This window comes from Xyrauchen texanus, chromosome 40 (genome assembly GCF_025860055.1).
Source record: "Xyrauchen texanus isolate HMW12.3.18 chromosome 40, RBS_HiC_50CHRs, whole genome shotgun sequence".
In the NCBI taxonomy this organism is placed as follows: domain Eukaryota; kingdom Metazoa; phylum Chordata; class Actinopteri; order Cypriniformes; family Catostomidae; genus Xyrauchen; species Xyrauchen texanus.
In genome coordinates this window covers 26,113,355-26,137,233 of record NC_068315.1, presented here as the reverse complement: position 1 = coordinate 26,137,233, position 23,879 = coordinate 26,113,355, and the positions used below count along the sequence as shown (strand labels likewise).

At 38.5% G+C, this 23,879-nt stretch overlaps 1 protein-coding gene across 2 annotated transcripts; it reads left to right on the top strand.

Annotated features, from left to right (window-relative positions):
- The first annotated feature begins 2,221 nt into the window (after positions 1-2,221).
- Positions 2,222-22,123, top strand: LOC127633588 (ceramide synthase-like). 2 transcript variants are annotated; one of them, XM_052112800.1, is made up of 8 exons: positions 2,222-2,751; positions 3,213-3,292; positions 5,858-6,057; positions 10,050-10,133; positions 11,143-11,365; positions 11,821-11,916; positions 15,955-16,064; positions 17,980-22,123. In XM_052112800.1, exons 2-8 carry the CDS (start codon positions 3,242-3,244, stop codon positions 18,245-18,247), a joined length of 1,032 nt encoding a protein of 343 aa, XP_051968760.1. In that variant the 5' UTR covers positions 2,222-2,751; positions 3,213-3,241; the 3' UTR covers positions 18,248-22,123. The 2 variants fall into 2 exon arrangements, with proteins under 2 accessions (XP_051968760.1, XP_051968761.1); XM_052112801.1 differs by lacking the exon at positions 3,213-3,292.
- The last annotated feature ends 1,756 nt before the right edge of the window (positions 22,124-23,879 follow it).

Here is a 23,879-nt window from a genome sequence, read left to right as displayed (position 1 = left end):
GACAGGCCGCCTCCGCCCTGCATGCCATGGCCCTCCTGCAAGTTCACCAGGCCAAGGCACTCAAAGATCTGCACTTGGGTAGTCCTGACCCCGATATGTTGCAGGAACCTCGCCCTCCGGGCCAAGAAGATCACAGCGCAGACACTCGGGCAGGCGATGGCCACCCTCGTGGTCCAGGGGCGTCTTCTATGACTGAACCTGGTCGAGATGCGGGAAGTAGACAAAGCTCACTTTCTCAATGCCCCCGTCTCCCAGCTCGGTCTATTCGGCGACACCATTGATGACTTCGAACGTCCTCAAGGACCCGGAAGGCTGGACCACCCAGGGAACGAGATGTTTGCTCCAGAGCTGGTAAGCAGACCACTCCGTCCCCCGGTGGAGGGCAGGGAGGAAAATCTTCAGTTAAAGTAATTTCCTTTACCGCACCCTGTTCTGGCCCTGCTGCGAAGTCTCGCCAGGTAAGTCAAAAATTATCGTCCCCTTACTGCCCTCGCACGGAGCTTGGACGCATGGCTTTCACTTCCCAACCCGTCGTACTGGCTGACTAGGACCATCCGACTCGGCTACGTGATTCGGTTCGCCAGGCCCCCGCTCCCTTTCGCCGGCGTCTGCTTTACCTCGGTGCACGGCGAAGACGCCAACACCCTGCGTGCGGAGATCACAACCTTTTTACTTAAAGACGCGATAGAGCCTGTCCCTCCAGCTGAGATGAAGAAGGGTTTCTACAGCCCTTACTTCATCATACCAAAGAAAGGTGGCGGCTTACGACCGATCTTGGACTTGCGAGTTTTAAACCGGGCATTGCACAAACTCCCGTTCAAAATGCTCACGCAAAGACACATTCTAACTCGCGTCTGGCATCAAGATTGGTTTGCAGCGATAGTGATGCTCGACACCGACCCTTGCTATGGTTCACATTTGAAGGCCAGGCGTATCAGAACAAGGCCCCCCCCTTCCCCCTTGCGTCTTCACAAAGGTTGCAGAGGCAGCCCTTTCCCTGCTAAGGGAAGTGGGCATCCGCATACTCAACTACCTCAACGACTGGCTCAATTTAGTATACTCTCGAGAGTCACTGTGCGCCCACAGGGTGCTCAGGCACCTCAGCCGTCTAGGGCTTCAGGTCAACTAGGAAAAGTGCAAGCTCGCCCCGGTTCAGAGCATCTCTTTTCTCGGCATGTAGTTAGACTTAGTCTCAATGTCAGCCCGCCTCACCAACAAGCGCACTCAGTCGGTGCTGAAATGCCTCACCTTATTCAGGCACAGCGGTTCCTCTAAAATAATTCCCCCTGGCCACGATGCTGAACCGAGCCACTGCAAAGGCCGAACCTTATTCTCAGCTCCTCAGTGCAAAAACCTGAATGAACAGAGGCATGATTCCCTCCCTTTATATCCGTATGTCCGGGGGAGGGACATGCAAATTCTGTCTGCCAAATTCTCATTGGCCTTTTCTCAAGTTCAGAGGTAACCGAGGCCTTCAAAGTCCCCTAGTGTCGCTTCACTCGACACAACATCTCGTTCCCTCCATCAGGGAACGGAGGTTATAACAGTAACCTAGACATTCCCTTAGTTTCATGAATTTTTGTGTCATATGAACATGGGAGGTTTGAGTAAAACTGATGCGATTTTGCAGGTGCCAATATTTGCACCCTTTCACTGAAAAACAAAATGCATTTTGGTAAAATATTTTCAACCAGGGCAGAAACCATATTCGACCTTAATCACAGCTGCGCCATCTTTGATATTTGACCAATGACCTCGTTTTCGTTCCCGTCAAAAATCAAAGATGGCGCTGATGTGAATAAAGATCTAATGATATCGGAAGGGACATATCTCCCTAATATTCAGATCAGGTTTTGTTTTTCAATGGCCAACTCTTATTTCATAATTTAGTCCCACATCTGAATCTTGAATACTTGGTTACATCATTGGTTTCGACAAGTTTAACCAAGCAATATTATAGTGTGAGTGACTTCAATTGCATGGTAATAATGAATTCATAGCTCCGGTGCAACAGTTTTTGGACACATTCAACATCAAGGGTATGCCACATATATTTCGCTGAATCCCCTAACAAACAATTAACGGTCCCACGTGCGTTTTCATTTTGTTCTCCTGAGGGACGAACTCTCCGTTCCTCTTATTGTTTTTTGTCACAACAAGAGCGTGAAAATCGCAACTCATGTTCTGGTTCATCTCAAGCACTCTGCTGACCTACATAACACCGTGGATGGAATGGTCGACATTAGAGAAAGCATCTGAGTCCTGGATGACTATAACAAAGCTAGAGCGCAGTGTGTTATTGATCACGAGCCGGTTGATTTATTTTGGTAATGTAAGTGCAGATGGTGATGGACACGCGCTCTGTAGCACTGCTGTCCTGTGTGATCGATAATTGAGCATAATAGCAGACTGGGTAACGGAACCGGACTTTATCTAACCGCTTTGGAGTCGCAGTCTTACACGCATCCGCCTCGAGGGGACTAACCAAAAACTGTCAGTTTTACGCGAATTAAAGCGGTAGCGCGCGACGACGGGAGATATAACAGCGTGTTGGAGAGCAAAAGCCGGAATAAGCATAACAGCGGTCGCATCTTTGACCTCCGGAGTAAGCTCGGCTTCAACAACAGATTTATTCACCTCAAAGACACTGCAAATACAGAACAGAAATCATGTCATTGCATAAATCATGCATCCGCTCTTCGTTATTTGTTTCGACGGGGACAAGAGGGTCGACAGGCCGCTGACCGTCACGTATGTGCCTCCTCTTCTCTCTTCATTCATTTTGCCATTCTGAACATGTCCCATCTTATGACTGTTAATTTGCCAGCAATAATGGGTGATCACGGCCTATACCAATGTAACCAACCATTATTTTCATGCAAATAGATGAGCTTTGTCTTCCATCAGCCAATAACGTTACATGTCGGGAGGGACATCGCCAATATAGACGTTTATCACTTTAAATCGTTTTGTATTAACGACCATATTGCATGTAGATTGAGTCAACATGCTGTTACTTTCCCCCCCTCTTTATCTCCGTTATTTTGGGATTGTATGATAGCGCATTGCGTATTTTTTGGCAGTTCCTTAGCTGTGATTCAAGTGCATCTACGCCAAGTTCCGAATAGCCTTTTATGAGTGTTTCTGTGAAATATGAATATTGTAATACAGAAAGATATGAAGCTGTGTGGAGAATGCGTTTTTGTGTGCAGGGGATGGATGGTCGCATGCGTTAGTGGTGATGATGATGATGGGATACAGGTTCCATCCTTTGTTTTGGACAACAAACTGGGTCTGTCTGTCAAAACAATACTGGAGCATTTGTGATATTTCCACATTCGTCCCTAACATTTGAGATATTTTTGTGTTAATATTTATAACTTAATAATATTTAATTAATACATTTATGCTTATTTATTGTTAATACAAATCATTTTATATATATACAACAAATTATTTTAAGATTTACACATTGAATTAAGTAATCTATAAATAAATACCAAATTATAAATATATTATAAATAATAATTATATATATGAATCACATATACAGTATATGTATATAAGTTTTATTAATTTAATTTAGTTAAACATCACAATTTTATTTGATGGAATTTTGTTATGAAATTGAAATGGTTAAATCTTAAAAACTGGCTCTTTTGTTTGTGTGTGTGTGTATGTCTGTGTGCATGTGCGCAGGGGCGTAGCAGTTATTTTAAAATGGGGGGACACAGCTGTCAGTTGGTGGCTCACAAAGACCCACAACTTGCAGTGCAATATTAATATATTACAGTATATATTAATATATACGTATGATTTAAGTATTATATATATATAAAATTTACTTTTAATGTTTGTAGCATTATAAAGATTCAAGTATTGCAAAATATTAGCAAAATTAGCTGCAAAAATAAAGGGCATCTTGTGGAGCACTTGCTTCTGTTTCACACATGACAATAAAAGACTGAGCACAAGTTGGTCCTGAATAAATTATTTAATCAATTACAATAATAAAAATATACCTTTTTCACACCGTATTTTGGAAAGTGGAATTAAATGTTTCCAGGGTAAATTTAAACAGCAGTGAATGGGAGATCACAGCAAATATTATTTACACTTACCAATTTGCTCTAAGAGCAAAAGAAACAAATCCACTATTATGTTTTAATGACTTTCCAGAAGAGGAAAAAAAATAGATAGATGTGGATTAAGACATCATAATGGGATAAGATTACAAATTTACTGTCACTCTCTCAGCAGCTGTAATAGAAACCCCATTGCAGCTGTGGTAATTCTTTTTTTAAACTAATTCTAGGGTAATATATCACAAAGCATAATGTTATTAATTTAATTTAATATAATTCTTTTTTGGACTTATGCTGATAAATAAGGCAGAAACGCATCATCACAGTCTGTGAAAAAGGTCTATTGTGCATTTGCACAATTTGATATCTTACTCTGTGCTTGTGCATTGTGGGATTTAAATTGAGTGTTTGACTACGTTCACCAAAATTAGTTCAGATCCATTTAATGATTCAGTGACCATTTCTGGTGATGCCAGAAGGTGGTGACAAATGTGTGTCCTGTGTGAAATGAGTTAGTCACTGAATCAAGATCAATAGAACATTTTAATCCTTAGTCAAGAGCGTAAAATCGACCGAAAGTCATTTATTTTCTATGGCAGCCAGTGTCTCTCGGCGGCGAGATGCAGCTCGTGGACCCTTTAAATATAGTTCACAAAACCAAGCGTTCTGAACGAACATTGCCGCCTATTTCAACTCCGTCAGAGCGTCCACGAATCTTCCATAGCGTTGTTGGCAGGGCAGCCAGAGCGAATTTTGACGCTCTCGTCTCTGGTCTGAACGCACAGGCCGGGGAGCCCCTGGCATGATGTACACCCCCCACCCCCCTTCCCTGGGGAGGGGCGTGCCTAATGCCCCATCTGCCGGCAGGTCATCCTCGTCTTCCTGGATGAGGGAGGGTACAAGTGGAGGGAAACAAAAAAAATTGCAAAAACATTTAAAAAAAGAGAGGGAAAGGCCAACATGGAGTGGCAGTGGGAGAGAGATAGGAGAGAGAGTGAAAAAAACACATACACGAAAATCACCTTTATAAAATGGGTGGGGGACGTATCCGTGGCTGCTACGCCCTTGTGTGTGTGTGTGTGTGTGTGTACGTGTGAAGTAAACAAGAAAAATCTTTCATAGACATTTTTATAAAAGACCTAGATTTTTTGTTTTCTATTTTGCTAGTTAGTCCCATTAAAAATAAATACAAATATTTGTAGTCCACAAAGAATGAATGTACTGCACAAACTAGTTCAAGGTGGGTAGGGGACATAGCCAAGATTCTTGTTCTATTAACAAAGTTAATGAATTTAAGTATGTGCTTATATACTAAATAAACATGGATTATTATTAATGTGTATGAATGTGTTCTATTAAAAATTTAATACATTTGTGCCTTTGCTGACTCAAGAGCCCATCATAAAAATATTTTAAAAAGACTAAGTTATAGTTTAATTATACTGGGCATATGTGATGGGGGCAGAAATGCAGGATATCATTGACTCAGAGCATTACTGTAGTTCTGACTTTGCCATGTGACTTGTTTTGCATGTGTTAGACTGTTGTGATGCTTGTGACTGGCCACATGTGGCACCATATGGAGCGTACATAATAACTTGGTTTATGCAACACAATTCTGACCCAAGAGAATTAATTAGAAAAGATTATTTCTTTATAATTACTAATCCACTGTAATGTCTACTTGGAAAATAATGTCTGTTTCTTTATTTATTCGTTTATTGTTTACTTTTGTCAAAACCTTTACGTTTCTGAATGCTGTTTCGTTACAGAAAGGGAAGCAGGACAGCAGCACTGCTGGGGGAAGTTTTGAACACAATATTACTGGAGTTCACCTGCCAGAGATCATGTTGTCCATCATAGTAGCAGGGTCTGTGTTTTTCCCAGGCCTTTTCCTGTTGTCCAAGCAGTGTCTCAAATCTGTTCCTGGGCTGAGGTGGAACGAGGGGGATGCAGTCATTGTTTCAGCCCGGTAAAAAAGCCTTTGAACTACACTGTGTTAAAGGGATAGTTCACCCAAAAATGAAAATTCTCTCATCATTTATTCACCCAAATGCCATCCCAGATGTGAATGACTTTCTTCTGTAGAATACAAATTAAGATTTTTAGAGGAATATTTGAGCTCTGTAGGTCCATACAATGCAAGTGAATGGTGACCAGAACTTTAAAGGTCCAAAAAGCACATAAAGGCAGCATAAAAGTAATCCACAATACTACAGTGCTTTAATACATATCTTTAGAAGTGATATGATAGGTGTGGGTGAGAAACAGATTCATATTTTAGTCCTTTTTGACTATAAATCTCCACTTTCTATTTCATTCTTCTTCTTTTGTTTTTTGTAGATTTGCATTCTTCGTGCATATTGCCACCTTCTGGTTGGGATCTGCTTTGAATATTATTCTGATGCTAGTGAAACTTTGTAGCACTTTTTTTGTAAATTGCCACATTCACTTTCACATTCTTTTGTTTTTGGAGATTCACATTCTTCATGAATATCACCACCTACTGGGCAGGGAGGAGAACTTATAGTAAAAAGGATTTAAATATTGATCTGTTTCTCACCCACACCTATCATATCGCTTCTGAAGACATGGATAAAACCACTGGAGTCATATGGATTACTTTTATGCTGCATTTATGTTCTTTTTTGAGCTTTCAAAGTTCTGGCCACATTTCACTTGCATTGTATGGACCTACAGAGCTGAGATATTCTTCTAAAAGTCTTCGTTTGTGTTCTGCAGAGGAAAGAAAGTCACACACATCTGGAATGGGATGAGTAAAAGGGGTGAAAAATCCATCAAAACAACCAGTATTCAACTGATATTTTTTTATCAGTAGTTTTTACCATTTTAGCATTTACTTATCTTAAAAACTGTCCAAAATGTATTTTTATTGCTTTTTAAGTAATTTACAATCAGTATATAGTTTTTGGTAAATATAAATAACTTAGGTATAACCTTTGAGAAAATGCTTCTACTTTGCTTTCTAGTCTAATTTAATAAAAACATTTTCATCACTAATTGTATTAACAGCAAGTTATAATAATTTGACTGAAAAGTTAAAGGAGTTCATAAGGGCCAATATCACACTTAAATAATTTTAAGATTTACATGATTTAATTTCATAATAAAATTAGGTTACACTTTATATTAGTTGTCTTTAACTGTACTTAATTATTTGATACAATGTACTTATTATGTACATACTTGTTGTTGCATTGTACTTTAATTTAAAATACCTGCATTTAATTACATTTTAGTTACACAGTTAATTTTACCCCTAACCCATCCTTTGCCCTAAAACCTACACACTGATCCTAACCTTAACTCTACTCCTCAACCTCAGTAGCAGCAAATGTGAATCTTGTGAGAAGTTTGCCGAACAACATGTAGTTACAGAGTAAATACTGTACACTATGTATTTTATGTATGTATGTATTTTAATGTTAGTACGTATTAGTTAAAGACACATAATACAAAGTGTGACTTAAACTGAGTAAACTTTAACCAATGAAATTAAAGGGGTCATGACATGGGTTTTTTTATTGTATTATTATGTTCCCTTAGGTGCAATTATAGTATTAATATATTTTTTTTTAAGAAAAACTTTTAAAATCTAGTGATTTATGACCTTTTCCCACCCTGTTTCTCATCCTCTGATTCAAACAGTCTGTTTTGGGGGCGTTTTCCATTTAAGACTTCAGTGTTAACGCCCACTGTTATGATTGGCTAACGTCAGTGCCTATGCATCAATTATTGACGCCCCCAGCCAGAACAATATGCAAGTAAACTAAGTAAAAACACTGTGATTATTCATAATGAATGAAATTGCGCTTTAAAAAGTAGTTTAAAGTTTAAAATAGATTACTTACAGTTTGCGTCGTCGTTGTTCCCAGAATAGTCGGCACGGACTTATCTTTGAGCAACAGTTTTCTGGCAAAGCCAGCATCATATTGAGATTTGTTCTCAAAACAGTCATCCTTAAAATGTACAGAACAAACGCTTAAAGGGGTCATGACATGAGAAACCAAATTTGCCTTGATCTTTTGGTATATAAGAGGTCTTTGTATCATTAAAACGTCCTGCAAGTTTAATATTTTAAGACGTCCTCCCCATTCTAAACGAATCATTTATTTAATCAAGCTCAAAATACAGCTCGTTCTGGATTCATGGTTAGAAGTGACGTGTCGGTTAGAAGTGACGTAACAGCGTTTGCATATGACCGCCTCCAGCACAACATAACTACGCTATAAGCGCAAGACAACTACGCTCATTTCAGTATCGCCGTGCGCCTCACAAGTGTTCAGTCGATGGACAGCGAGCTCTGACAGAGACTACTTGTGCACAGGAAAATTACGATGCCACACAGATGTGCTGTTCCTGGCTGTGGTCAAACAAAACCTCTGAATAAGCTGCCGAAAGATCCAGACGTCAGGGAAAAATGGATGCAGTTTATTTTTTGCGGATCGACCCAGTCACGGCAGTGTTAACTTAAGCGTTTGTTCTGTACATTTTAAGGATGACTGTTTTGAGAACAAATCTCAATATGATGCTGGCTTTGCCAGAAAACTGTTGCTCAAAGATAAGTCCGTGCCGACTATTCTGGGAACAACGACGACGCAAACTGTAAGTAATCTATTTTAAACTTTAAACTACTTTTTAAAGCGCAATTTCATTCATTATGAATAATCACAGTGTTTTTACTTAGTTTACTTGCATATTGTTCTGGCTGGAGGCGTCAATAATTGATACATAGGCACTGACGTTAGCCAATCATAACAGTGGGCGTTAACACTGAAGTCTTAAATGGAAAACGCCCCCAAAACAGACTGTTTGAATCAGAGGATGAGAAACAGGGTGGGAAAAGGTCATAAATCACTAGATTTTAAAAGTTTTTCTTAAAAAAAAATATATTAATACTATAATTGCACCTAAGGGAACATAATAATACAATAAAAAAAACCATGTCATGACCCCTTTAAGTTAACACTGCCGTGACTGGGTCGTCCGCAAAAAATAAACTGCATCCATTTTTCCCTGACGTCTGGATCTTTCGGCAGCTTATTCAGAGGTTTTGTTTGACCACAGCCAGGAACAGCACATCTGTGTGGCATCGTAATTTTCCTGTGCACAAGTAGTCTCTGTCAGAGCTCGCTGTCCATCGACTGAACACTTGTGAGGCGCACGGCGATACGAAATGAGCGTAGTTGTCTTGCGCTTATAGCGTAGTTATGTTGTGCTGGAGGCGGTCATATGCAAACGCTGTTACGTCACTTCTAACCGACACGTCACTTCTAACCATGAATCCAGAACGAGCTGTATTTTGAGCTTGATTAAATAAATAATTCGTTTAGAATGGGGAGGACGTCTTAAAATATTAAACTTGCAGGACGTTTTAATGATACAAAGACCTCTTATATACCAAAAGATCAAGGCAAATTTGGTTTCTCATGTCATGACCCCTTTAAGTTGAAATTTTGTTGTTTTGTTTGGAATTGTTACACAATTCAATTTGTTGGAATTTGGTTATACAATTTAAATTAGAGTGTATAAAGAAGACAAGAAACATCTTTATTTTTTAACATTTCAATGTTATTTTGTAGTTCCATTAAAAAACATCAAATAAACACATTTGTAGTCCACCAAGACTTCATGTACTGTTAAAACTCTAGTTACATTCTCTAAGTGAGTATCATAGCCAGTGGTCTTGTGCTATTAAAAGTAAATGTGTTAAAAATAGGCAAAATATATATTTTTTGAGAGCATACATTTCCTTGCATTTGATTAGTTACATAATAATAGTATAAATAATAGTAAAATATTAATATTTTAAAAATTATCTTAATTTTACGTCATAACTTTCAGGTTTAAATTAAAGTAAATAAAAGATTTTTAGTGTGAAATTAATAAATTGCAGCTCTTACGCCTGTGGTGGTTGTACTTACTCTAAATACTCTGTTTAAGGTTGGTGTCGTCCATTCAAGCTATTATGGCGTCTACAGCTGGTTACATCATCTCCACATCCTGTGAGGACATCATTGAAGACCAGTAGGTGCCACAGTCATCACTTTTAGCCACTTAAAATCAATGTAGATCAAATCTCCATCAAAATAGAGGTTGTTTTGGTGCAATTTGTTCTTCAGTGGACTGGAGAAAAAAAGCTTAATGATAAGATAGTGTGTGACGTAATATTGATTTGCTGATGTGTTTGTCGGTTAGGTTTGCATAAAAATGGTATAAACTGAATTATGTGCAGTCAGATATGTTATTAAACCTTGGGCTTAACATTTGTAACCTTAATAAGTTAAAGCCTTTAGTTTTCCGATCTTATGACTAGCGTCTATGATATTTAAAGGTGCACTCATTAATTTTTTGAAGTGTGTTGAAGTGACTTATATTGGCTTACAGTGACACCTAGTGGCGTGGAAGCTGTATCATTAAAACAGTAGTTTCCAGTTACCAATGCCACTGTAGACCACTGTAAACCAGGATATTTTATTCCATTAATGAAAGTGTCCAATAACAGGGCAGTTACTGAGATTAAGCAAGTAGTATTCAGATGGTCATGTGATGCTAACATGGATGCCCCCATGAGGCATCCCTGCCCCATGTAGAATAAGAGCTTTTATAAGGTTACTGATATGACTGGAGTCCTCATCTCAGATGAGTGGCCAGTATTTTTATACATATGTTTCAAAATTACTGATCATTTCTTTATAAGTAAAACTTTTTATATGAGGAAAACAATTCCTGAGTGAACATTTAAGTAAATCATAAGTCTGGAAACAGTGATTAAATAAAGTAAGAAGCCACGAGAGGCTATGCATTACATTGATTTTACCACAAGCGAGGGATATTCTTAGACACTTAGATGCGAAGTGGGTTCCCTTAACCGTAGAAAAAGCATATGATAGCTGTAGAAGCTAGACCTCCTGAGAGAAGTTAATCTTTTGTATCTTATTTGATAGAAAAAATGAATTTATTAATGATTTTATTGTACATATACAAAGTTATAGACTCACTCACTTTCTTTTCTCTACACTTTCTTGCACAACAGGCATTGGTTGACCAGCTCATACATCCTTTTTGCTGTGCCATACTTTGTGTATGATATCTACGCAATGTTCCTGTGTTACTGGTACAAGCTCCAGGTCAAAGGTCATGAGGTGGACAACGGGTCCAAATCCAAGGTTATGGCAGTGTCTGGCTATCTCCACCGAGAGTTCCTCATGGTCTTACATCATGTCGTCATGGTCACCATGTGCTTCCCCATCTCTGTGGTAATTAAGTTTATTAGCTCTACATTAAACGGATAGTTCACTGTAGTCGCAAACCCATATGACTTTCTTTCTTATGTGGAACACACAAGAATCACAAGAATATCAGATGCCAAGTTATGTGGACCACTTTACTGATATTTTTATAGTGCTTTTTTGCATTTTGGAGCTTGACAGCTCCATTAAATTGAATAAATGATGACAGAATTTTAATTTTTAGGGTAAACTCTAACTTCAACCAAACAGGCCACTTGAAACTGGGTCCTTATATTTGGACCTTATGTTTTGTATGTTTGAATCAGCTTTTTTATTATATAAGCCCTATACTTTATGGACAAGTTTATCCATAGCATGAGGGCACTGAATAATCTGTAATAAACAGATTTATTATATAGAATATGTCAGGATGTAGACAAATGAAACCTAATATTTGCTCTCTCTCACACATTGACTTCCAGTTCTGGAGGCAGGGAAAGGGTGATTACTTCCAGGGTGTCATGTTCCTGGCTGAACTCAGCACACCGTCTGTCTGTCTAGGCAAAATTCTCATCCAGGTATATTCATTATTGATTAAATGAGTGCTTCTTTGTCTACCCTGTGGTATTTTTACCCTGATTCATCATTCTGTTCTCAGCTTTAGTCCTTAACAATATCTGTACAACATTAAGCACAACTTCACTAACATCATACATTAATAAATTATTTAGAGTAAAGTGTATATACAGATGTGATGATTTCAGATATACAGGTCTGGTCTGTTTTACAAAAGTACTGTACAGAAGTCTTTTGAACCCTGACAAAGTTAAAAAAAAAAAAAAAAAAAAAGTAAATGCACTCATTATTAAGGGAAACACACATTTAAACTTAAAGGTACAGTTCACCCAAATAGGAAAATTCTCCCATCATTTGTTGACCCTCATGACATTCCAGAAGTGTATGAATTTCTTTCTTGTGCTGAACACAAATGAAGACATTTAGAAGAATATCTCAGCTCTGTAGGTCCATACAATGCAAGTGAATGGTGACTAAAACTTTGAAACTCCAAAAAGCGCATCAAGGCAGCATAAAAGTAAAGGACTCCAGTGGTTCAATCCATGTCTTCAGAAGTGATATGATAGGTGTGGGTGAGAAACAGATCAATATTTAAGTCCTTCTTTACATTAAATCTCCACTTTCACTTTTTCTCACCCACACTTATCATATCTCTTCTGATGAAATGGATTAAATCAGTTTTATGGATTCCTTTTTTGCTGACGTTTTGTGCTTTTTGGAGCTTTAAAGTACTGGTCACCATTCACTTGCATTGTATGGACCTACAGAGCTGAGATATTCTCATAAAAATCTTAATTTGTGTTTAGCAGATGAAAGAAAGTCAAGCATATCAGGGATGGCATGAGGGTGAGTAAATAAGAGAATTAACATTTTGGGGTGAGCTAGTCCTTTAAAGAAATAGTTCACCCAAAAATGCACTGCAATCTTGTTAGTATTTACATCATTTACACTCTTGGCATTCCAAACCCCGATTACTTTCTTCAGCAAAGCACAAAAAGAGATATTTTAAACAATCTCTGAGCTGCCTTTTTCCATAAATTCATATAAAGGTCCAAAAACACTCCATAAAATGGTTCATATGGCTTGTACGCTATATTCTAAGTCTTCTAAAGCCATATGACAGCTTTGTGTAAGTAACAGACCAAAATTGATGTTGTTATTTTCTGAAGATCTTCCCCTCTGCCACTACATCTCAAATCTAATTTGAGCATACCCATATGTGCACTTTCCAACATGTTTGACCTCAGTAATGTCAACCATTATTCATTCTTGCATGTGTTGTAACCAAATGCGAAATGGCAAGTTTGACTATATGGATGGATGGATGGGTGGGTGGGTGGGCGGATGATAGATGGATGGATACCACAAATAAGATTTGATAGCTACATCATAGGGGAAGAAAATCAACGAATACTGACTTGAACTTAATTTTTTCTGCATATAAAGCTTCTGAAGACTTGGAATATAGTGCATGAGTTATGTGGACTACTTTTAATATACTTTAATGGTGCTTTTTGTCCCTTTTCTGTGTTGGGTTGTAATGGGAAGTAATTAATATTGGGTATAACTACACAGATATGGTTATTACTGTATGTGATTTTATCACACTAAAATCATGTTTACACAAACTGTATAGTGTTTAAGTTTTCTGGCTATACTTTTGAAACAGTGAGAATGTTAGTGTTTATGGATTGGCCTCATTCACTTCCATTGTTAATGCCTTACTGTAACCACAATTATTGCTTTAATAAATGAAGAAAGAGTCTAAACAGTTTTCTGGTAATAAATATCATGCCACAAATGCTGTCAATTGAGCTTAACATGTATTGAACCCTGAGCATTCCATTAACAGAAAAATCGGAATTGGAATTGATGTGTTATGCTAGATTTCGAATTATATTTTTTAAAATCAGATTTGTATGTTCAGCAAATGTATATGTTTCAATGGCCATGTTTCTGGATCCCAGTCACCCTCTGAGTGCCTCAGAGCCACAGCTGCCTCTATCTGAATATAGACCCCTGAAATAGATTTAACACTTGTTATAATATCCAACTCTCTATCCCTCTCTGACCCCCACCTCCTCGAACTCTTAATATATGGCACAGGGTAGCACAGTCTAGCTTGTTTGGCACTCAGCCAGGGTAGAGGATGTGTATTTACCATTGCTGAATGCATGCCATATCAATCACATGTCAGTATCAATCACATATCAAATATACAACATACATTTTTCTTAAAGGGGAAGTAGATCATTTCTGCGGCATTAGCAGCACCAAACGGATTTCCAAAGATAACTTTGTCAGGCCAACATCAAACTTTGATGTTGGCCTGACAAAGCCTAGTCTGAAAGTTTAAACTAGATTTAAAACTTTAAAGTTTGATGGATAAAGAAACATATCAGTTACATCCTGTCGACACCAGACGTGAGCTTAGAACCCAATATAATCAGTGATGCTGACTGTCTACACTGGAAGCATCTGATGCAGATACGGCGACAGTAAATGGGAGTCCCGTTCCATTTTGCACTGCAGGCGCTGGCGCTGCTACTGCAAACAACTCAAATAAATGGTTTAGAATGTTTGTGTCAACAGACACGTCCAGTGTAGACAGCCTTAAGCCGTTGCGTTGTGTCACGCCAACTAACGCACCCAGTGAAGACAGGATGTTAGACAAACAACCAGCTGGAATAGATAGATAGATAGATAGATAGATAGATATATAGATAGATAGATAGATCGGTGGGTGGGTGGGTGGATGGATGGACGGACAGACAGACCTATTAAAATTAATGTGGGAAATTGGAACGCCCAACCAAGGAGCTCTAAGCGCCCAATGGTCAACTGATGTAGAAAAGGAAGTCCTGACTTACAGGTAAAAGAGCCAATTACCTTTTAGATATAGACATCGCATGTCAATCACCTCGAGAATACGCATTAGCTAGACAAGCCGGGGAAATTGCATTTTTTTTAGTTTAATCTGAGGTGAAGAAGCACAATTTATGATACCATTGTTGTCAGATTTTAAATCTGATTTGAAATATGTTCTTTGATCGTAATCTTGACCAACCGTTTTGGAGATTTCAGTCTTTCCCCATTCAAATAGATAGGAGCTGCACTTGTATCCCGCTGGTTTACACTGCCCAGCCTGCCCAAGAGCATTCCAAAAATGGCCACCGAGTGGACAAACAAACAAATTACTCACTTCACCTTCACATTTACTCACCCTCAAGCCATCCCTGATATGCTTGACTTTCTTTCTTCTGCTGAACACAAATTAAGATTTTTTGAAAAATATCTCTGCTCTGTAGGTGACAGCCCCATTAAATTGCAATACAGTGCAAGTGAATGGTGACCAGAACTTTGAAGGTCCAAAAAAGCACATAATGGCAGCATAAAAGTAATCCATACGACTCCAGTGGTTTAATCCATGTCTTCAGAAGTGATATGATAGGTGTGGGTGAGAAACAGATCAATATTTAAGCCTTTTTTACTATAAATATCCACTTTTGACCAGTCCTGATCAGTAGGTGTTGATATGCACGAAGAATGCAAATCGGCAAAAAACAAAAAAAAGAGTGTGGAAGTGAAAGTGGAGATTTAAAGTTAAAAAAAGGCACTTATATATTGATCTGTTTCTCTCCAACACTATCATATCAATTCTGAAGATATGGAGTTAATCACTGGAGTCTTATGGATACTTTTATGCTGACTTTATGGGCTTTTGGAGCTTCAAAGTTTTGATCACCATTCACTTGCATTGTACGGACCTACAGAGCTGAGATTTTCTTCTAAAAATCTTAATTTGTGTTCAGAAGAAAAAAGAAAGTCTTACACATCTGGGATGGCATGAGGGTGAGTAAATGATGAGATTTTTCATTTTTGGATAAACAATTTCTTCAAATCTTGTGCTCAACACAATTTGAAGTGGTCCGTTTCAAAATATATCACACTCATTCTTTTTGTTTTTTACCTTCTATTATCAACTTGTATTGTTGTCTTACCTATTCTCTCTCTTTTTCTTGTTCTTTCTTACTGTTAAGTACAAGCAACAGCACACACTTCTTCACAAAGTGAATGGAGCTGTTATGCTGATCACTTTCTTCCTCTGTCGAGTCCTTCTCTTCCCCTATCTCTACTACGTTTATGGAAGGTATGTCTCTTTTTAAAGCTTCCTTTAACTTTTAACACTCTTTCATTAACTTTTTCTCCCTCCTGTTCTGAGATGACAGTGATGCACACAGCATCTGTCAGTAGAAAAACTGTCCTGCATACACCTGTTATTAAGGTCCGGTGAACAAATCAAAAGTGGTGAGGCAGGACAGATAACGCTGAACTTTAGATGTGCATGCTTGCATGTTGATATCAGGCAAATATGATTTATGTATGGACTTTTCAAATGTTTTAGATTAGATGCTTGTTTCCTTTAAAGCTGCATATAATCGACAAAATATAAAACCATTGTTTAAGCATAATGGCTGATTGCCAAATGTTCCAAATTTAAATTCTGATTTGATGAGGCCTGGGTTGCTCAGCGAGTATTGATGCTGACTATCGCCCCTGGAGTCGTGAGTTTGAATCCAGGGTGTGGTGAATGACTCCACCCAGGTCTCCTAAGCAACCAAATTGGCCTAGTTGCTAGGGAGGGTAGAGTCACATTGGGTAACCTCCTCGTGGTCGTGATTAGTGGTTCTCGCTCTCAGTGGGGCACGTGGTAAGTTGTGCGTGGATTGTGGAGAGGAGCATGAGCCTCCCGTGCTGTGAGTCTCCATGGTGTCATGCACAGCAATCCACGTGATAAGAAGCGTATTGAAAGTCTCAGAAGCGGAGGCAACTGAGACTTGTCCTCCTCCACCCGGATTGAGGTGAGTAACCGCGCCACCACGAGGATCTACTAAGTAGTGGGAAGTGGGCATTCCAAATTGGGAGAAAAGGGGATAAAATTAATAATAATAATAAAAAAAGCAATTCTGATTTGATGAGCCAGGTTTGAAGCCATTGATGAATGGGAACTCACACATTTAAGAGCACATTCTATATCAATGCGATGAAATGTATATTAATTTTGCCTGGCAACCCCTTAATGCCTACAGTAATGGTGCATTCACGTCATGTCAAAATTATCATAATTACGAGATTTCGTAAATCAATGAATGTTGACATAGCAAATAATACGTTTTCTGAGGGTGTGAACAGCTACGAGTAGAATCAACGAGTTGCAACAGTAAAAACAGTCAATCTGACATGACGTGAATTCAGCATTTGGATGATGAACTATATTAATTAACAAAATCATTTTCTATAGGACTCAAACAAAGATTTTCCATACAATTCAAGTGAATGGTGACCAAAACTTTGAAGCTCCAACAAGCAAATAAAGGCAACATAAAAGTAATCTATATGACTCCAGTGGTGTAATCCATGTCCAGAAGTGATATGATAGGTGTGGGTGAGAAACAGTTCAATTTTTAAGTATTTTTTTTACTATAGATCTCCACCTTTGAATAGCCTTGACCAGTAGATGGTGATATGCACAAAGAATGGGAATCGCAAAAAACAAAAGAAAAAGAATTAAAGAGAAAGTGGTGATTTATAGTTAAAAAGGACTTAAATATTGATCTGTTTCTCACCCACACCTATCATATTGCTTCTGATAACATGGATTAAACCACTGGAGTCATATTGATTACTTTTATGCTGCCTTAATGTGATTTTTGGAGCTTCAAAGTTCTAGCCACCATTCACTCGGATGCACCTTCAAATCTTCGTTTTTGTTCTGCAGAAGAAAGAATGTCATTCACATCTGGGATGACCTGAGGGTGAGTAAATGATGAGAGAATTTTCATTTTTCAGGGGTGAACTACCCCTGTTTTCTTTATTCAACCACGTGGTTGCCCTGATCGGATCACAAGCCATTTTGGACCCTGTTTACACATGTATTGAAAGCTGTCCATGGATCGCCCAAACAGATTTTAATACCAGGTGTAAACGGGGTCTTCATTTTCCTCTTTGTCTTCCTGCTTACTATTTCATGAATCTGCATTCTGTGGCCATTTTCTTTCTTGTAGGTATGCATCTATCCCTTTCTACCGTGTTCCTTTTGCGGTGCCCTGGCAGTGTAATCTCGGAGCGGCGCTCCTAATGGCACCGCAGCTCTACTGGTTCTACCTAATCTGCAGGGGGGCGCTGCGCCTGTTCACCGGCAGGTCCTCACGGTCCCGCAGACCGACAACTCCAGTGAAGCCCGATTTCGAAGGACATGTGTTGTTGCCTCAGCAATCCAATGGATACAGTGCACAAATGGTGGGTCGGGACGTGCCCACAATGTCACACTGAAGGGAGGAGCTAATGTGAACAAGGCTAAGCTTAAGAAAGACAGTATGCAAAAGAGGAATGGATGAATGCAATGGTGAAGCAGAAGAGGAAGGGCAGGGTGGCAAGGTTATAGTGCACAGAAGGATTAAAGAGGTACTGAAATAGACTACATGAACTGATGCCCTGTACCACATTACAGCACAGCATTATGTTTAGTTACAGGGCTTGTGCGCTGTATATAAGACTCACTTTAGTAGATAAAGAGAAGCTATGCTTACAAAAAAATCTAAAATGGAAGTGTCTACACAATAGTCAGACTTGTGTCCAATACACATGTTTGAGGCAATAAGTGCAAATTTTCTGAGAGGATATTTCTGAAGCAAGAGAAGCACTTTTTGTTTGAGGCACTTTGGTTAAGGAATGTCAAAACTGGGGGCTGAGGTCTGTTCTTTGCATAGATTACTTCAGTGTTGCGAATATATTGTTCATAGAGACGCCCTAAATTACTTACTGTACAATTGATATTTAGCACTGGTGTACAATGAGCAACCCATAGCATCAGGCAATATCAAGCTTTACTGTCTCTACAGTATAGAACAAGCTGGTTTAGTTGAAGGAATAATTCTCCCATGAATACAAATTCTGTCATCTTTTACTCACCCTCATGTTGTTCCACACCTGTGTGCTGTTATTTTTGCTGTGGAAAACACAAGTACAATTTTTTTTCTCCCAATTTTTGGAATGTCCTATTCCCAATGTGCACACTAAGTCTTCGTGATGGCGCAGTGATTCGCCTCAGTCCGAGTGGCAGAGGACGGATTCCAGTGGCCTCCACGTCTGAGACAGTCTACTCGCACATCTTATCACGTTGCTCGCTGGGCGCACCCCGCGGAGGCACAGCGCTTTGGAGGCTTCACGCTACTCGCCGCGGCAACCACGGACAACTCACCACGCATCCCACCTAGATCGAACCACCTTACAGCGATCACGAGGAGGTTACCCCATGTGACTCTACCCTCCCTAGCAACCAGGCCAATTTGTTTGCCTAGGAGACCCAGCTGGAGTCACTCAGTGCGCCCTGGGATTCGAACCAGCAAACTCCTGGGGTGGTAGCCAAAAGTAACATTTTTGAAGAATCGTCACACAGCTTTTTCCATAAAACAACATGTTTTATGAAAGTGTATTGTGACCAAGATTGTCAAGCTCTAAAAACGGTAACAGATGGCATGAAAGCACCATAAACGTAGTCCATAAGACTATTCTACAAGTCATCCTCTAGCATTGCTTGAGAAACAGACTGAAATGTAAGTAAATTATTTATTGAAAATCTTCCCCTCTGCTGCAGCTATCAAATCTCATTCTCCATTCAGCATATTCAAACTGGCATATCATGCTTGGTTACTACTAAAACTGTTGATTTAATGCATTCATTCGGTGCTATTAATTTAATAAGAAATAGCGCGTAAAACCATGATGCGATTTTTCATGTCCCTGGACCATAAAAAGGAATATTCCTACCACTGGAGACACTCAAGCTTGAAGTACCGCCAGTTTTCAGCAGGGGGCAGTTAGTGAAACTCCAGCTGTTTTGTCAATGCACAGCTGTACAGAGCAAACCACATTCTGGCTTGCGTGACACTAGTGACAGCACAAGATGACAACGCATTCATGTGTTCAAACACAGCTGGACGGAGCGCAATTTGGAATGCAGGGATCTCAAGACGTGTTTTTCAAACTACGTTTAACACAGCGACCTGAAACTGCTTTGTTTATGACGTGATGCAAACAAAGTGAGATGCTCCAAAAGTGTCCATCTGATGCTGGTGTACATTGAAAGTGCCCTTAAATCATAAATCTATGGATTGCTGTGAACTGTTGGCCAAGCGATTGGCTTATGTTCAATAATATGGAAATAAACAATATACTGCCCTCTAAAGACTCTTTTGTATTGTTATCAATGCTTTACTGATGCAGTAATGTATTTTAATAATATGCATTATTGTATTTATAATATATATGTTATACTTATAATTATTGAAATTGTTTAATCATTAAATATTTAATTATTGTAATTTGATAGGCTTTCTCTGCAAATATTTATATATGCAATTAATTTGAATCCAATACAATTTTTGTCAAATTCCACGAATATCTCTTCATGGTCCACTAGCTGTCCATTTGTACACAGCCCTGCCTATGTAAATGGGAAAATAAACAAAGTGGATCGGACTGATCCACACAACACTACTGCACGTGCATGAATTGGGGGGCGGAGCTTCTGAAGGAGCCCTGAAGGGAGGGGTGTGGTTGTTTGGCTGTTGAGTTCAAACATCAACAGTCTTTCTCAGGAATCGCTTACACCACCTTTAATTCGATAAATAAATCAGCATGTCATGTAATCAGTTTGCTAAAAAACATGAATCGATTGACAGCCCTAGTTACAACACAAGTGAGAACCAATGGCATTTGCCATCTTTAATGTCAAACCTGGCGTGATGCGTCAACACTCTGAAAAAACTGAACGTAAATGCAAATTATATTTCAGAGCTTTGGTGGATTTGCTGGACAGTCCTTGAATGGAGTGCTGCGTGAAGATCCTTAAAAAAAATGATTTTTGTTTTTCACTGAAAATAACAGAATACAGGGTTGGAATGACAGGAGGGTGAGTAAATGATGACAGAATTTTCATTTTAGGGTGGGAATTATCCCTTGTTGAAGTTGAAAGACCTCTCCTTCAGTTTAACAAAGCTGATCCACTAAAGACTTCTCTGGATCAAATAAAAGAAACATCAGTAAAATGTAATTAAACCCTGGCTGTCTGAGAAAGAGGCAGGTCAGGGTTTGGGAATGTATTATTTTGTACATGCTAGTACGTTATTTATACCTGGTTAAAGCATTCATGGAAAGTAGTTACCTTGAAAGAAATCCACTATAAATCTGTTTAACATTTACAGTTAGCTTTACGATGTCTATGATATATAACCTGAGATCTGAGCCCAGAGAACCCTGCATATACGTTTTAAAGGGACATGACCAAATACCTTTTAAGCTGCCTTATCCCTATGGAAACTTTTTTCTTTATGTTATACATTTTTACTTTTGGCCAGAGATGGGTTTCCTTCACTTAAATATGATGCAAGTTGTAACTGTATCAAATAGTTGTAACACATAGCCAATGTGAAATTGATTTGCACTTTATTCATTTGTTGTTGTTTTTTCATCTTTGAAACCATTTTGTTTGCCTCACTGTTATATATGTTCCTATTCATTATTTATTGAGGTTTGTTGGAACATATTGACTATGTTTTTAATTACTGGTGGCCATTTAGCCTGTCAGCCTCGGTTTTTGTTTGTAAGTGGGTCACTCAAACGATGTAATCTCCATTTAGTCAGAATTAATTTGGAAATGATTTTGGCCCAGTTTGTTTCATTCCATAAAACCGCTTTCAAATGCTTGCAAGTTCAACTGTACAACTTATGGAACAGGAATGAATAACATTACGAAGAATCTGCCACAAGGCCTGTTTTGAAGCTTACTTAAAATGACTGTATGCTGATTTGAAAATGATATAACTAAAAATCATACAGGTGCAACATGTCTATTGTGCTGAATCGGGTATATGACTTTGCATGTGTATATTCCAACTTTGTCCCTTGTGAACCCTCTTTAATGTACCAGTACCACATGCTCAGATGCTGAGCAGAACTCCAAACTATTTAATCCTAGTAAACTGCAACGAGAGCTTTTGATGGTTTTATTTGAAAGCATATATGTTTTAGTTGGTTCAAATTTGTTCTTTTGTTTTACACATGTAAACCTGTTTAACAAGTTCCCTGTTAACATTACTACAAAATGAAAGCACTGTTGTAATTCAATCTCAATGCAAAAAATATATACTCTTGTCTCACATGATGCATGGTATAATATCAGTTCTCCTGGTCCATTTGTGAACTTACTGTATGGGATTTAATCATGACCCTGATATTGTCGAGCATTAGTCTTAATTTCTGTCATCACGAGCTGTGCTGAGACATCTGGAATGAGAACGAGCTTAAATCGGAGACAAATGGGATTCTAGAAAAGCAGATCTGTATTTTCACATCAAATAACTTAATGATTCCTCTAAATTTGAGAGCTCGTATCAGACAGGTGGTACTTTGAATCCAGACAACACAATTCAACTAATTGGACACAATATGTTTGCTTGCTGTGCTGAACCACATAATTCTCACTAATAATGCACCTCGTGTTCGGCAATCACTGGGGGACAACCGATTACCCTGTCTGGTACATTTCTATGCTTTAACACGGAATACGATAACCCTTTCGGACAGTCTTTTTTCTTTAACAGAAAGCTTTTTTTTTTCCTTAAAGGAATATTCTGGGTTCAATACAAGTTCAGCTCAATTGACAGCACTTGTTGCATAATGTTGATTACTGCAAAAATATATTTCGACTTGTCCCGCTTTTTCTAAAAAAAAAGTGAGGCACTTATAATGGAAGTGAATGGGGGCCAATACGTTAATATTAAAATATGCAATGTTTCAAATGTATTGCAACAAGATGTAAACAATATGCAAGTTAGCCATGTAAAGTTATATCCAGTTTTGCATAACAACATAATGCCATAAAAACTAAAACCCCAAAATGACCGTAAAAACAATTGAAACAAATTTACAGCTTTAAAAAAATGTTAAGCTTCACATTTCTGCTTTTAAATTCGCCCATTGACTTCCATTGTAAGTGCCTCACTCTAACGGCGATTTTTGCTTCATAAAACATGTCTCTTCATGTAAAACATGTGGAAAGAAAAGAGATACCATACACTGTTAAAGGATTATTCCTGGAGATAATATTTTACAGAAAATAACTGTGGCTTTTGAACAATGACAATATAAAAGCCAGTTATTTAATTTCTCTAACTTGTTATTTTTGTAATATCACACGTACTATTTTTCTCACACAGTAAAATCGTGTCTTTCTTTAAAGGGCGTGGCCAGGACGTGAGGACGCAGTTCCGGTGCTGAATTGTCCTAATCAGTCAATGTACACATTTAATAAACAAATTAACATAACACAACATAAAACTGCTTTCCAGCACAAAAACACAATCACACACACGTCTTTCTCTCTCTCGAACTGGCGCCTCTGGCTCGTGTTTATCTCCCTCCTGGCCGATAAGGACATAAGTATCATAATTTTGAAAAACCCTACTCATTTGGCCAGGGAGAGAGGGGGCCCAACTAAGCAAGAAACCTGCCTTTGAGTTATATTTAGCTGATTAAATATTTTAGAGAAGAGAATGTCTAGAACAGAATCATTTCTAAAATATAATAATTTTATAAATGTCCTTGAATTAAAGGGACAGTTCACCCAAACATTTAAATTCTCTCATCATTTACACACCCTCATGTCATCCCAGATGTGTAAGACTTTCAACACAAATGAAGATTTTTGAAGAATATCTCAGCTCTGTAGGTCCACACAGTGTAACTAACAGTGACCAGAACTTTGAAACTCCAAAAAGACACCAGACACTCCAGTGGTTTAATCAATGTATTCTGTGGCAATCTGATCAGTTTTCAGTGAGAACAAACCAAAATATAACTCTTTTTTTCACAGTACATCTTGCCATTGAAGTCTGTAGGCATA